This window comes from Perna viridis, chromosome 5 (genome assembly GCF_037379345.1).
Source record: "Perna viridis isolate PV_CMFRI_1.1 ecotype Kerala chromosome 5, ASM3737934v1, whole genome shotgun sequence".
In the NCBI taxonomy this organism is placed as follows: Eukaryota; Metazoa; Mollusca; class Bivalvia; order Mytilida; family Mytilidae; genus Perna; species Perna viridis.
In genome coordinates, this window is record NC_142449.1 from 46,284,949 (window position 1) to 46,299,939 (window position 14,991).

Sequence of the window (14,991 nt, forward strand, 5' to 3'; positions counted from 1 at the left end):
ATTTAAGTGAAAAAATGCTGTTAGTTTTTCAAACTAAAATTTTTCAGGAAAGGTGAAAAAAAAGTTGGGTCAAAAGTGGATCAGAATCTAGAAATCTTTTTTTTTATTGAATTACTGTGTTAATTGGAAAAGTACTATGGGAGCTCTAAATTGCAGTATATCTCCAACCAAGAAGTTAGGATGGTGACAGATATTATTAGGCTTCATGGCATTCTCCAACTCTCAACATTGTGTCTTCAAGTTCATTAATCTAATCTACTAACAACAAAGTACTCCCTATTTTCTCCTCACTTGATTACCTGAGATCTGTACACAACCTTTCACAATGATTACCGGAGATCTACACACAACCTTTCACAATGATTACCAGAGAACTGTACACAACCTTTCACAATGATTACCAGAGAACTGTACACAACCTTCACAATGATTACCGGAGATCTGTACACAACATTTTACAATGATTACCTGAGATCTGTTTTCACAATGATTACCCGAGAAGTCTATACAACCTTTTACAATGGTTACCTGAAAATGTACATCTTTCACAATAAATATTCACTGGTAAAAATTTTCTCCTCACTTGATTACCTGAGAACTGTACACAACCTTCACAATAATTACCTGAGGTCTGTATACAACCTTTCATAATGATTACCCGAGATCTGTACACAACCTTTTACAATGATTACCTGAGAACCGTACACAACCTTTCACAATGATTACCTGAGAACTGTATACAACCTTTTACAATGATTACCTGAGAACTGTACACAACCTTTTACAATGATTACCTGAGAACTGTACACAACCTTTCACAATGATTACCAGAGAACTCTATACAACCTTTCACAATGATTACCTGAGAATTGTACACAACCTTTCACAATGATTACCAGAGAACTGTATACAACCTTTCACAATGAATACCTGAGATCTGTACACAACTTTTTACAATGATTACCAGAGAACTGTAAACAACCTTTTACAATGATTACCTGAGAACTGTACACAACCTTTCACAATGATTACCAGAGAACTGTAGACAACCTTTCACAATGGTTACCAGAGAACTGTATACAACCTTTTACAATTATTACCTGAGAACTGTACACAACCTTTCATAATAAATATTCACTGGTAAAAATTGCACCACAAAAAGGATAGATTTAGGAAGTTAATTGGTCAGGGTCCCTATGGCTAATAAGAAAAGTAGTCTGTTTTTGCTGTTTGACTAGAAGACATAATTTGATGTCAAAAATGACCTATTTACACTTCTGACTTTTTATGAAACTAGATCTTTTATAACCAGGAAGTTTTTTTATTAAGTTGTTCAATAAATCATTTAGAAGTGTTTTCACAATTTATAGTACAGGTCAAATAGTATGATAATGCACCCATCACAGCATGTAAAGCTGTCATATTTTTCGTATCATAATTGTAACAAACATCAATAGCCAAAAAGAATTATTTTATCTTGAATATTCAATTTATTTAAAACAACATTTCCAAGACTAACAAACAAATACTACAATACAAATACTTAAAAGTACATCATTTAACTGTAATTTGATACACAAAAAATTGACAAAAATACCAATATTGATTATTAATTTTCAGACTTTGTGCTTCTTTGTTCAGTAATAAACACCTGTAATATGGTAGTCAATTTCATACTGAATACTGAAATTCAGAATGTGTGCATTTATTATTGTGATCCTATCATTTTAAAGCACAATGTGAATTTTGTTTGACAACAAATTGTTTGCAGTCTATTATGGCTACATGTGTATTTTGTGCAATAACTTGTATATAAGTAAATGAATATAATTGAAATTTTACAACTGAATACCTTATTACAAAAAGTATGGGTGGGATTGAATTTGGGGGGTTATCATCCCCTTAATTAAGGTCCAAAAGAACCAAAAAAATTAATTTATAAAATTGCTGTAAAATACCAATATTATTTCATCAATTTTATGTGTGTATTAATATAGTCTTTTATAATCTAACATTAATCTAGTTGAATAAAAAAAAGGCTCCTTTAGGGCTTACGTTACAGCCGACACTTGGACAATAACTGAGTGACAATGAATAGATCTATGTGAAGTTACTGCACAAGGTACCCTAAAGCAAGTGAAAGGTTCTGATTCATTTTAGAGGACCTTACATATACTCTAGACAAAATGCTTACAAAGGTGCAAAGGAGAATAACTCAATCTCATCATGGCATAAAATCTGGCTTTAAAACAGGCCTGTATATTATACATATACATATATTATAACAGTTGGGTGTAGTTAACGAATAAAAGGAACCTAAAAGGGGTAATGAACTCATTTACTGTTTTGAAATTAATTTGAATTTCTGAACTTTATTAAAGAAAAATTTTTCTGCTCTAAATGATTATCTTTAGAGTAAATCCACTACTATAAAACAAATCTCAGACTTTAAAACCAAACAGTATGAACAGAAGCTATAGGTCACTCAGCTGGTGGTGTTGCTTAGTCATAAAATATGGAGTGGTTGTATTATGTAACTAATCACCGATAAATCTGATAGAAAATTCTGTTAAAGTAAGAATAAAACACTTCCTTTGCAGAGGAGATACTGCAAGTTCATACCTTTCTATAAAATTTTAACTACCATGTACACCAAAGCAGAGCAATTAGCTGAAATAACAGTATTTACCTAGTGACAAAGAGAGAGGGAAAATTACCCATGAGACACTGACCATACATTTACAACATTTCCTACTTATATGATACCCCACTGAAATAAAACACATTTTGTAATGCCCCTGTTTATGTTCAAAGTTTAAAAACTCTGAAGTCACAAAATAAGAAAAAAGAAAAATAGAACAGATGGACCTTCCATCAAATCAAACCTACCGAAAAATCATAGAAATTCATTAAACTATTTTACCAGCATTTACATACAATTTACTCATAACACATCTCTAAGGAGACAGTCATACAAATTGTATACTTGCAAAAATACATGTATATGGTACAATAGTAAATCACAAAATACCACCAGGCAAACTGTATGGTAAACTAATGCTTGGTTATTTGGCGAATAATACTGGTATTTAATACATGTGTACTAACATGACAACACACATAAACATACATTTGAATAGGTGATTTAGTGAGCCATGTTTTTTATCTTTGGATTACAAAAAAACATCCTTACAATTTTTTAAAATCACTGACATGCAGCTTTATGAGGTTATACACTTATTTGTCAAAGCCCTTTCTCCTAAATAAATCTCTATAATGTCATTGTCAAAAGCCCAATGTAACAGGACTTATCATTAATATCTTTGAATTGTCGAGAATACCATGAATTCAGGAATGCCTTTTTCATAACTGTAAAAAAATTCAACTGAGTAACAAAGAAAAGTCATGAAAAAAGACATTTAGGTTTATAAAAAAAGTAAGACAAGATTTCATAACAAAATTGACTTCAACTTCTCTGCAAATCAAGAATATTACAAAAAATAACACCGGTTTTACTTAGTTGTGAAGCATTTTTCTAAGACAAGCGGGACTTTATTCTTTTAAAAATGTATCATTCATTGGCAAATAATTTTATTAGTTCCCAATACAATCATTTAATGATGAATTCAAAAGTCCACATAATAACAAAGTTTTTACAAATCTCAAAATGTATACATGCACATGATGTATGAACCAAAAAAAAGTATGTACACAATTGGACATCAATTTAATTGAAAATCAAATCCACACCTGTCTTTTTAAAGGTAGAAGTTATTATCATTGCACAATGCATACCGGTACATAATACTTAACTTAAAAAAATTGCACTAAATGTACAATAATTGCTGCATCAAATCGAATAGTTAAGCTCCTATAAAACTAGGATTTTAATAGTACAAGTCAAACCTTCTTCACCTTTTGATTTTAAAATAGCATTTTTTTTATCACAGAACATTATACTTAGTAAGTGCTATATCAGTTTGAAAGGGTTCTTTAGATACTGGCATGTAGACAATATAATCAAAGTACAGAACATCACAGTTATTTCACTCTAAAATGTTAACTGTCCCTTTGATACAATACATAAAGAATATTTTTCCCACAGAAATTATCAATCACTCTTATACCAAGATGATCCCTTGGATTCAAGATTAAAAGTAGATATAACAGTAAAACACAGTGACTGAACTTTATTCTCAGATTTTGGAAGGTTCCTGGGGTACGGGAATGAATACAGGATCTGAGGTAGTATAAGCTTTCTTTGGAGTATAAAGTCTGACCTCAGCTGGGAATTTTCTTCCTGCTATGGCTATTTCATACTTAGCATTTTTATCTAATATAAATTCATTCATGTTCTTGTGGATAATTCTTTTATCATGTTGATCATACTCTCTGACAAACCCTAGACAAATCATCTTCTCCAAGGTGAAGCCATATGCACTGGAGGTAATTTTACCAGCAAACTTGCCATTCCGATAAATTGGTTCTCCTCCCCATGGCCAGATATCACTGTCTTTATCAAAGTCTTGTAACAAAAACATCACAAATTTCTGACTAATTCCTTCTTCTTTCTGTTTCAGTAAAGCATCTCTACCAATAAAATCTCCTTTCTGTAAATATAAAACAAGACAGAGTTTTCTCACTTAAGAGACAAGGATATTCCTATTTTTATACACATGTATTTAAATGGTATAACAGTGTATGTCCGTTGTTCATACTTAGCACAAGTACTAAAAAATGTCTCAAACTTTTTGAATTGATTGATGAGAGCTCTCTTTAGGTTTTTATTACTGGTAATTTAATTTTTTTTTTTTTTTTGGTTTGATGTATAGGATTTAATTTATAGAAAAATGGGGTGATTTTCTGTTTTCTGACTATAACTCAAAAACCACTGCAGCATTTAAATAAAATTTTGGTGCATTGTTCATCTACACTGATGAAAGTTGCCTATCAATTTTTGAAAATTTGTGTTATTAATATTAGGTATTATTCATAAAATAAGAATGAGTGTGTGAGATTTCCCATTCTTGGGTGTCTGAGGATTTTCAATTCTTGCACTTTCAACAGTGTTGTTCTTTACGCATGGACTGATGTTACATATTATGCCATGAAAAAAATAGGGCATTCATAGAACATTAAGAGATACCCAACCACATGATGATGAAAAAAGGGGGATGGCAAAGTGTTAAAAATGGCCTACCCCAAAAACTGCATTTTGGGATGTTTGTTGAAAATTAAACTTAACCAGGTGTTTAACAACTGTGCAAATGTTACAAAGATATAATTGATGGGGACAGACAGATGGACACACAACTTTTCAGAGGGTATCACATAAAACCTCACCACTTCATTGGCCCAGTATAAAATCTGTACATCAAATTTTTTCTGAGGGCGCTTAGTTAAGCCAATTTTCCCAATTTTTTTCCCAACACCTACTTTTGTGTTATACACACGCATAGATAAAAGAAGAAACAAGAGAAATTTGGACACAAATTTAACATACTCTTAACATAAGTGTTTCAGTTGATCATGCAAATTTTTTAATTGAATTCACAAAAAGTTTCTTGGTTCTTTTAATTTCATTCTTATTTTAATTTAACTTATTCCAAATTAGAGTCAAGATAATTAATACTAATGAAAGTTTCACATACTTTTACTGTAAATTCAGAAATTATTTGTGCATTTATGCAAAAATGTTATTTTATACTAAAATGCAATATTTGATATTTGTATGATTGAGGGAAAAACGGGAAAAAATCCATTATAGCATTGTGAAGAAATCCAGAAGGAGACCTTTTATGTGCTTTCTATAACAAACCAGGAATATATTTATTAAGAACAAAATCATTCCTATAGTTTCTGAATTTATAGTAATCTGAAATTTTTTAATGAAGCATTTCCAAACCAAATCAGAATAAATTGGTAACATGTCTAAACCAGGCTTTTTTTAATGTACTACGTCAGTTTCAACACATTTTAAACCTGTGTAAAGGGAACACCTGCCTTAACAAAACCAAAGGGTTTGATTTAGACAGGTTTCAATTATAAGCAATCACTGTACTATCTTATTTATAAACCCACATCAAATTTAACTCTAAATTCTCTTCCACATTCAAATGGTGTGTCATCAGTAGATAAATCCTGTCCCCAGAAAGCATAGAATTTCTCTATCCTCAGCTTCCTCAGAGCATAGTATCCAGCATTTCTGATGCCATAGTCTTTTCCTGCCTTCATTAGGGTATCATATACATGAAGAGAATACTGCAAAAAAAAAACAACCCAAAATATATCACTGTTCACAAATATATAATACATGTAAGTGTTTTATTGATACTTTTAAGGAAGTAGACCTACAATAAGGGATATAACTCTTGAAATCAGTGATATGTTTGTATTATATTCAATTTCACCAAATCCTATTGAGCTTTCATATGAAACAGAATGAAATCAGTCCAAGTTACTTTGATGCTTACACGTGATTGATGTAAAATGCTGACTTCCAATGATTTGTAAGGGTTGTTTCCCTTACCCTAGGTCTACCTCCTTAAGTGACTGATTGATTATGGTTTTGCATATGATGGCAGATATTTCATGCATTTCAACAGGAATGACTGACAAATCAAACAGACTCTGTTATGTACTAGCCAGACAGGCTGAGCTGGATCTTTAATGCACTAGCTCACAGAAGTAACAACCTGCAGGTAGGCATGCCACTACACATGGACATTTTATTCTGACTCTGAGATGACAAGTCATCACTTTATCTTCTTACATAACATGTTTTAGAGGAGAAGCAGTGACTACCAAAGTCTATGGTGTGATGGCCGGAACCTACAACATACAGCACTTTAGACAAGCACACTTCTCTGAGACCACCATGGCAGTTTGTAGTGTTATAGAAGTTTGTGGCAGTTTTTATGTTTACACTGTAAACCACCTAATTTTGGAAATAGGGCATTTAAGGATCTTATTTGCCTAAAATTAAACTGAAAATTAATCCTTAAGCACTAGAAGTGTTAATTGTGAATAAGGATACTTGAATCTCCAACATCTGAAAAACATAAAGACTCCTGAAAAGTACAAAAGAATTGCTTGAAGTTGACAGAAATTAAAATATTTTGTAACTTTTCTTTCTAGTGTTATTTCTGGTATTGATAAGGTGACCACACTCAAAAAACAACTTCATATTTAGTTAATACATTCATTATTACGTAGTTCATCATATGTGAAATTATAATACCATTGTAATCCCAATACAATGAAATAAAGCCACAAAACATTTATTTCCCAAATATTTATTTATTTAACTATGTTTTGAAATATTTTTATGTTACATCAAAGTTATTTTTATGGGTCATTTTTTAAGCCTACTGGCCCTAAACCTTTAAGATCTTCCCAATCAAGTGTTTCAAGTCATACTGGTTTACTAACAAAAATGTACGAGATACACATTGGTAAACCCCAAATCTCAGGGCATAAACCAGAAGTAATAAAAGATATATAATGAATTAGATTACTTAGATTCTAATACCTCTGATGGTATGTACAGAACAAAACCATCTTCACCAGCATGTGTCAATCTCATGGCTATAACTCCTCCTCCATATCCAACATCTATAACCTGTACAGAAGCAAAAACAAAATAAAAAATCATAGCACAAAAGAATCTCTATAAATAATCTGTAAATGGCACGATTAAGAAGTTTCAGAGAGTAAGACAAACATGACAGACAGACAGATAGGATAATAGCACTTTATCACACTACCTCTGTTTGCAAAGGTATATACTGGAAGTAGATGAAACAGTTTCAAACCTTTTCATATTCAATCCTATTTACCTATTTGGACAATAAGCAATTTCCAGTAAACAGTAAATTTGGTTCACAGAGGTGAAACTACACTTGATTGATTGATGATTGTTTTTTAACATCTTATGGCAGATATCTCATAAATTTCAGGAAGAAAACAGACCCTCTTTGAATAAGTCCAACAAGCTGACCCAGATTTTTAATGTGCTAGCTCACAGAAACAACAGTCTACAGTAATGCATAGCAACTCACTTAGACAGATAGTTCTGATTCTGAGCCAATCAGGTAGAGAAGCAATGACTACCAAATTTAAAGTATGACTTTGGTATGACTCAGCAAGAGATCAAAGCCACAATACAGGTGCAGATAAAGGATTTCAGGTTAGGGGGGTGCTCATCAAATAAAATGTGGAGCAAAGTGAGGCAAACAAGTTTTTGTACTTCAAATTTGTGAACAATCAAGGTTTCATGCAAAAAAAACAATGTCCCAAATTTGTTTGGGGGGACACACCAGTTGCACCTCTCCTAAATCCATGCCAGCCACCTCTCGCAGACTTAAGGCAAACATACTACCAGAAGACCACTGAAGTGATTAGCTGAGTATACATGCATATTGTACCATTAACAAAGTTTCACTAAATCACCAACCTTGCATGTCATAGGTTTAAAATCTGTGAGAGTTGTAGATATATCAGAGACATCAGCCAATAGTTGTTGAGCATGTGGACCAATCAGATTTAAGCCTGAGTAAGCAGACGTCACATCAGTGATTTGTACAGAACCATCTAGTGGACAGTGATTTTTGAGCCAGGCAAATGATCTGGTCTGCTGTGATGTAGGAGCTATCATGAAGAACCTGAAATTATCCAGTTGGTTACAGTATATAAAATTCTCTGATTTCCAGTAAATTTCACTACCTCCTAACCTAATGTGTAACTACTGACAATCCAACATAAAAATGATTTTGTTCTACTCCACAAATGACTCATTTGAATTTCATTGTAATGTCATCAAAACAAGTTGTATTGCTTTACAACATCACAAATAATGGTTGGGAGAATATGAGGTTTAATTGTTAATTTCATTGTTTTAAGAAATAAGAGAAAGAGTGTCTTACATGGTAACTCATGGAGAATCACATATCTTTAATTACTTAGGATTAGAAATACTATGGGCTCTGTGATACAATGACTTGTAATAAACTAGTAAGCTGTACTATATTTCAAATTTATAGCAGACCTCTGCTTAGAATACTTGCTTTCATCAAGTATATTTTACCTATTATCTTCCAGTGGTACTATAGAACAGTCATTTTCATATCCCCCTCGATGATTCTGCATGCCTGTGTGAATGATTGTTCCGATTGGCTGATTAATGTCATTTGAACTTAACTTCTGTAGAAGATCTAGAGCTTCAGTTCCCTGACTCTATAAATAGAAATGATGCAAATCATTTAAATGTATTGACACTTTGACACATAAAATCAAAATACAGTTCTCCTGGAAATAATAAAACACAAATATGCATATAATGCACTTTTAGTTTTGACATACTGCAGAAGTACTATTATTCTTGGGGTACCATTTTTTGTGCGTATTTTTTTTTTTTGTGGGTAGACCAAACCACGAAATTTGGATTCCAATGAAAAGGAGATGTCCATTAATGTTTATACCGAAAACCTCAAAACTACAAATTCAAGAATCCGTGAACTCGTGTTTTTCCCTAATCCATGAATTAACGAATTTTCACAGTAATCAAAAAATTGTTTTCTTTAATACTTGGTTCATATGGACACAGCCTTCTACTTCATTCTATTAATCAAAAAGTACCAAATATAAACCTTCAAACTCCACTAGATGTTATTTACTGTACTAATCTACTCCTTACAAAAAAGAGTTTGGAGAAAATAAGAAAAGGGTTCACTTAAGTAAGGATCTGCAATATTTCATCTATACCAGTACTGTGAAAGTACATTTATTCGTGGATACCAATTTTCATGGTTAAGTGAAAAATGATTAGTTCATAGACTCTTGAATTTGCGGATTTGACAACTCTTTCATACAATCAAATGGGAAATCTTCTTTTTTTGGAAACAAAATTTCATGGTTGACCAAGCCCACGATAACCACGAAAATTGACATTAACAATAATACTTCCACACTAATCCACAGTATGTGTTTTTTTTTCATAAACAGAAAATTTTGAAAATTTAACTGTAAATTTTAGAACACAGAATCATTGAATTAAAGAAAGATAAAAAAAAAATGTTGGTAGTAACTTCCATTGGTTAATACAAAATATATCAAAAGTAAAAAAAAAACTTGCCACAAAAAATACTACACATTAATGATGTATTATTATCTGAATTGCATATATTTATGTACTGCAATGACAGCAACAATGCAATAACAGCAACATTGCATTGACACCATCTTTTCAAAGATAATATATTAAAAACTTTGATAAAAATATATAATTTTATATTTTGTATAAAAAAGTACATATTTATACTTTTTTGGTTTGTCAAAATTTCTTCATTCAATGGAGTGTAAGATTCATTGGTTTGATTTAAGCTGCTTAGTTCAAAATGGAAAATAAGACCATAACATTAGAAACATTATATAATTGCAAAGAAATAATTTTAAAAATTTATCAAAATCCCTCAAAATCAATTTTGAATTTTTGAAGGATGTTTAGATGGTAGTATACCAAAATGTATGCATTAAAAACAGGCAAATTAAAGTACAATTAAAAATATTATCAAATGATTTTAGTACTTTAGCAAGATCATATTTGTAAAAAAAAATATTCCCAAATTTCAACACTCTTATAACTGATCTCCAAGAGAAAATAAACCCTTAATTGTATTGCCATACAGAGACAACAAAATCAATTGTTTTTATAGATAACAATATGTAGTCCTGTAGATATTTCTGTTAGTAACTCCAAATACCTACCATGCAGTTAGTTCAATATTGTGTAAATAAATGTTTCAAAAAATTACAAGAGGAAAACTAAGGGGTGTGAAGCAATATATTGAAATTGGGTAAAATAGCCAATTTATGTGGAATATACAACTGATTCATGGACTGGCATGTCTGCATACTTAATTTGATCATTTTGAACCCAGCACGGTAATCTGGTTCCCTAGTCAATATCATAAGCAACCTTAGGATTGCTAAAAATATAGATTCAGGTCACCAGCAATGGATATGCACAATATATGAGTAAATTGCCAAATATGAAATAAAATTAAAACCAAGATGAAATTATTGAAATTAATTATTGTGCATTTGTATCGGAAGGAAATATTTAAACGTTTCCTTTGAATATTAAACATATAAAAATAAATAAAATAATATCTAATCCGCTCAGCCAATCAAAAGACAGACATCACTAGTGACCTGGGGTTATATCTGAGAGAAACTTGTGGAATAAAAATATTACCCAAGCTGCCAGGTTACCAAGCAAGGGTGATGTTACTAGAAATATAATATCCTAAAGGAAAACTAGTAAAATATTGACTGAAAACTATTAAAGAAAAAAAAGTCATTTTTCCCATTTCAAGGGCAATAACTCTTACAAGGAGTCTGAAGACTTTTGTAGTCCTAATAATATGGATCATTTCAGCTAATGAAAGAATTTGGATAAACCTAACGGTTTAGGAGATATATGTGAAAAACTACTGTCTGACTCCTATGTCCTATTTTTAGTAACAGCGGCCATGTTTTTTGACAAATCAAAAATCTCCACATCAATTCTATGCAGGATACCCCAAGGAACATTCATACCAAGTTTGGTTTCAATTGGTCAAGTAGTGTCAGAGTAGAGGATTTTGGAAAGAAAGAACATTAAAAATAGCAAAAATCGATGAAAAAGGGCAATAACTCCCACATTGCTTAACAGATTAAAACCAAAATTTGACCGGAGATAGATCTCATCATGCTGAACACTTTTATTCAGTCAGAATTCAGCTAAACCTAACAATTTAGGAGATGTATGCAAAAAAACTACTGTCTGACCCCCTATGTTCTATTTTTAGTAACGGCGGCCATGTTTTTTGACGAATCAAAAATCCCCTTACCAGTTCTATGCAAGATACCCCAAGAAATATTCACACCAAGTTTGGTTTCAATTGGTCAAGTAGTGTCAGAGGAGAAGATTTTGGAAAGAAATAACATTAAAAATAGCAAAAATCGTTGAAAATGGGCAATAACTCCAACATGGCTTAACGGATTATAACTAAAATTTGACCAGAGATAGATCTCATCGTGCTGAACACTTTTACCCAGTCAAAATTCAGCTAAACCCAACCGTTTAGGAGATATATGTGAAAAACTACTGTCTGACCCCTATGTTCTATTTTTAGTAACAGTGGCCATGTTTTTTGCAGTATACCCTAAGAAACATTCATACCAAGTTTGGTTCTAATTAGTCAAGTAGTTTCAGAGGTGAAGAGTTTTGTATAATTGTCAACGACGACGACGGACGACGACGGACGCCGAGTGATGGCAATTGCTCACATGGCCTTTGGTCAGGTGAGCTAAAAAGGGCTTCTGCATAAAAAATGAAATCAGATACAAAATGCAAAATAAATAAAAAGTGTGTAAAATTCAGAAAAGCGAGAATAAATGCAAAAAGATATTCAGAAGTTTTTGTCATGCTTAACAAGAAAAATGGAAAAACTCATTAAATTTGATATTTAAAATGACCAGTACTTTAGAAGTTGACCTTCTTACATTGATCATGTTTCAATCTATACCATTCCAAATTCTTGTATTACAGCTCATTAAATGGTAGTAACTAGGGAATAGTTTGTCTTCTTTTGATGAAATGAAAATCCTGTGATGACCTCCTTTAGGTAGCTATCTTGACAATTGAGAAGGAGATTTAAACTTTCTATCAGAAATATATTAATATACATTTGTACTAATAGAATTTGATTAGAAAAATTTTAAATCTCAATTAAGTTAAATACCTAAAGAGGTTGACTGGGTGATATATATATTCATTTAATTATGGAAGAACAAACCTCGATATCCTATGAACATCATGATGACAACTTCATTAAAACTTGGTTCATAAAAATTGTGTACACTAATTTTGAATTATATCAGCATGTTTTAATAGGCTTATATGAACTACTCTCTTCACCATTGGTTGAAATAGAACAAATATTTGGGGGTTGGGATACATAACTATTCATAACAATGAACTGAAATAATATTATAAAAGTTGAAGCATATAAAAACTTTGCTGAAATGTGAAATAAACCTTTATTTAAGCTATAAGATATTTAAGGGCCACTGGTATGTATTTGCTATTCTCTGTTAAGAGAGACATCCCTTTAATATATCAACATACATTGGATATATATAAATTTAAAGAACTAATTTATAAAAATTAAATAATTGTTTGTGATATAAAACCTGCATAACTTGCCTTCGGTGATGTCTGCAAAACAATCAAAATAGTAATATGTTTTTTTTTTTAGTTTTTTTTTAAATACAAAGAAACATAACAAATTCATAACTTTATACTGATAGATTTTTGTAGAAATAGGGCATGGGCTATTAAAGGATACCCTACCACGTTGTGTTGTATTCAATATCCACCGACAAATGCTTAATTTTCAAATCATCACAACAAATAAAACTCCAATTATTTGATATTCATAGAAAGATAACTCCCATTCATCAAAATATTGGGGAGGGCAAAAATTCATTTGAAATGGTCAGATGGTCAGACCGACACACAATTTTTCAAAGGGTATCAAATAATACCTTGTAACTTCGTGTGGTAGGGTGTAAAAAGATTGAGAATGTGTTCCCCATAAATAAAACCACAGGAAGTCATCAGGTATTCAAGATAATGTGAAAGTACTTTAATTCGTGGATTGGCCTTACAACAAAAACCCTGAAAATTGGTACCCCACGAACAATAGTACTTTCACAGTACAGCCATAATTTTCTGGATACGATACATACTGAATTTTAATTTTCTAAATACCATGTAAATTAATATTACTTTTGTTATAATATTTGTATTAAATGGCTCAAAGAATAAGCAAAATCCATCCTTTCATACTAAGGCAGTCAGAAAATTGATACAGTCATTTAGTTATATCTAGGAAAGAGCAATTAAGAAAACATAACAAAGCAAGAGACGTGTTCTTTTTTAAATTACAAGCAGTTTTTAAGTCATTAAGCCACAATCTCCTTATAACAGCTAGCAATATCAGTTAGAGAAAGTAAGCAATCACTTTTCAAAGACAATATGTTAAAAACTTTGATAAAAATATATAATTTTATATTTTGTATTCACATGTACATATTTATACTTTTTTGGTTTGTCAAAATTTCTTCATTCATTGGAGTGTAAGATTCATTGGTTTGATTTAAGCTGCTTAGTTAAAAATGGAAAATATGACCATAACATTAGAAACATGAATTTATTGTTTGTCCAATTTACTGCTGCACAAAAGTATCCAACAAAAAATGATAACTTAGTCCCAAAATAACAAATGGCAGAACTATCAAGCACTAAGAAGATGTTTAGGGATATTAAAGAAACACACATAAGATGATTTGATCTAGGTTATAAAGTGAAAAATGTATTCAATCAATCTTGGAAATGCTTTCATGATTATTTGTTCATCAAAATCGGTAGAAATATTTTTAATCAATTTTTACTTGTCATAATGTAAAAAGTGAACAGCAAACTGATTTGCTATACATTGCATGAGATACTTTTACCAAAACAGGTCTCTGTAAACCTTTGGAACAGTTCATGTGGGATATTCTACACCAATGATAATGAATCATGTGGAGATTTTTATGTAAAAGCAAATTTTTTTCTGTAAAAATTCAATTAATTAGTATATTTTACAGAACATATGGTAAGTTTAACTAAAACCCTCCCACTAATCTTACACTTGTATGAAGAGATTCTTAATTTTCAGTGATTTTTTTGGAGTCTCCCCTACACAAGCAAATGTGCCACACATGAGAATCATATGGTTTGCATCATATAATTATCATATGAATTGAGCACCACATGGTAATCATATATTTCCGTTCATATATGATAATCGCATGATTATCATATGATAATCATGTTTTTCAAAAACATATGATTGTCATATGTTTGTGAGCTAAAATTAACACATGATAATCTTATGATAA

At 31.3% G+C, this 14,991-nt stretch overlaps 1 protein-coding gene across 4 annotated transcripts in view; it reads right to left on the minus strand.

Annotated features, from left to right (window-relative positions):
• Positions 1-1,454: 1,454 nt before the first annotated feature.
• The window catches only part of LOC148617949 (pyruvate dehydrogenase phosphatase regulatory subunit, mitochondrial-like), a 35,304-nt gene continuing 21,767 nt past the window's right edge, over positions 1,455-14,991 (minus strand). For 3 of the 4 annotated variants that reach the window (XM_088585629.1, XM_088585632.1, XM_088585630.1), the window contains 6 exons: positions 13,250-13,261; positions 9,086-9,234; positions 8,456-8,663; positions 7,532-7,621; positions 6,082-6,261; positions 1,455-4,610 (listed from right to left, as the gene is read on the minus strand). In XM_088585629.1, coding sequence (XP_088441755.1) covers positions 4,197-4,610; positions 6,082-6,261; positions 7,532-7,621; positions 8,456-8,663; positions 9,086-9,234; positions 13,250-13,261 — 1,053 coding nt within the window. In that variant the 3' untranslated portion in view covers positions 1,455-4,196. The remainder of the gene's footprint in view (positions 4,611-6,081; positions 6,262-7,531; positions 7,622-8,455; positions 8,664-9,085; positions 9,235-13,249; positions 13,262-14,991) is intronic. The other variant, XM_088585633.1, reaches the window with a different exon arrangement.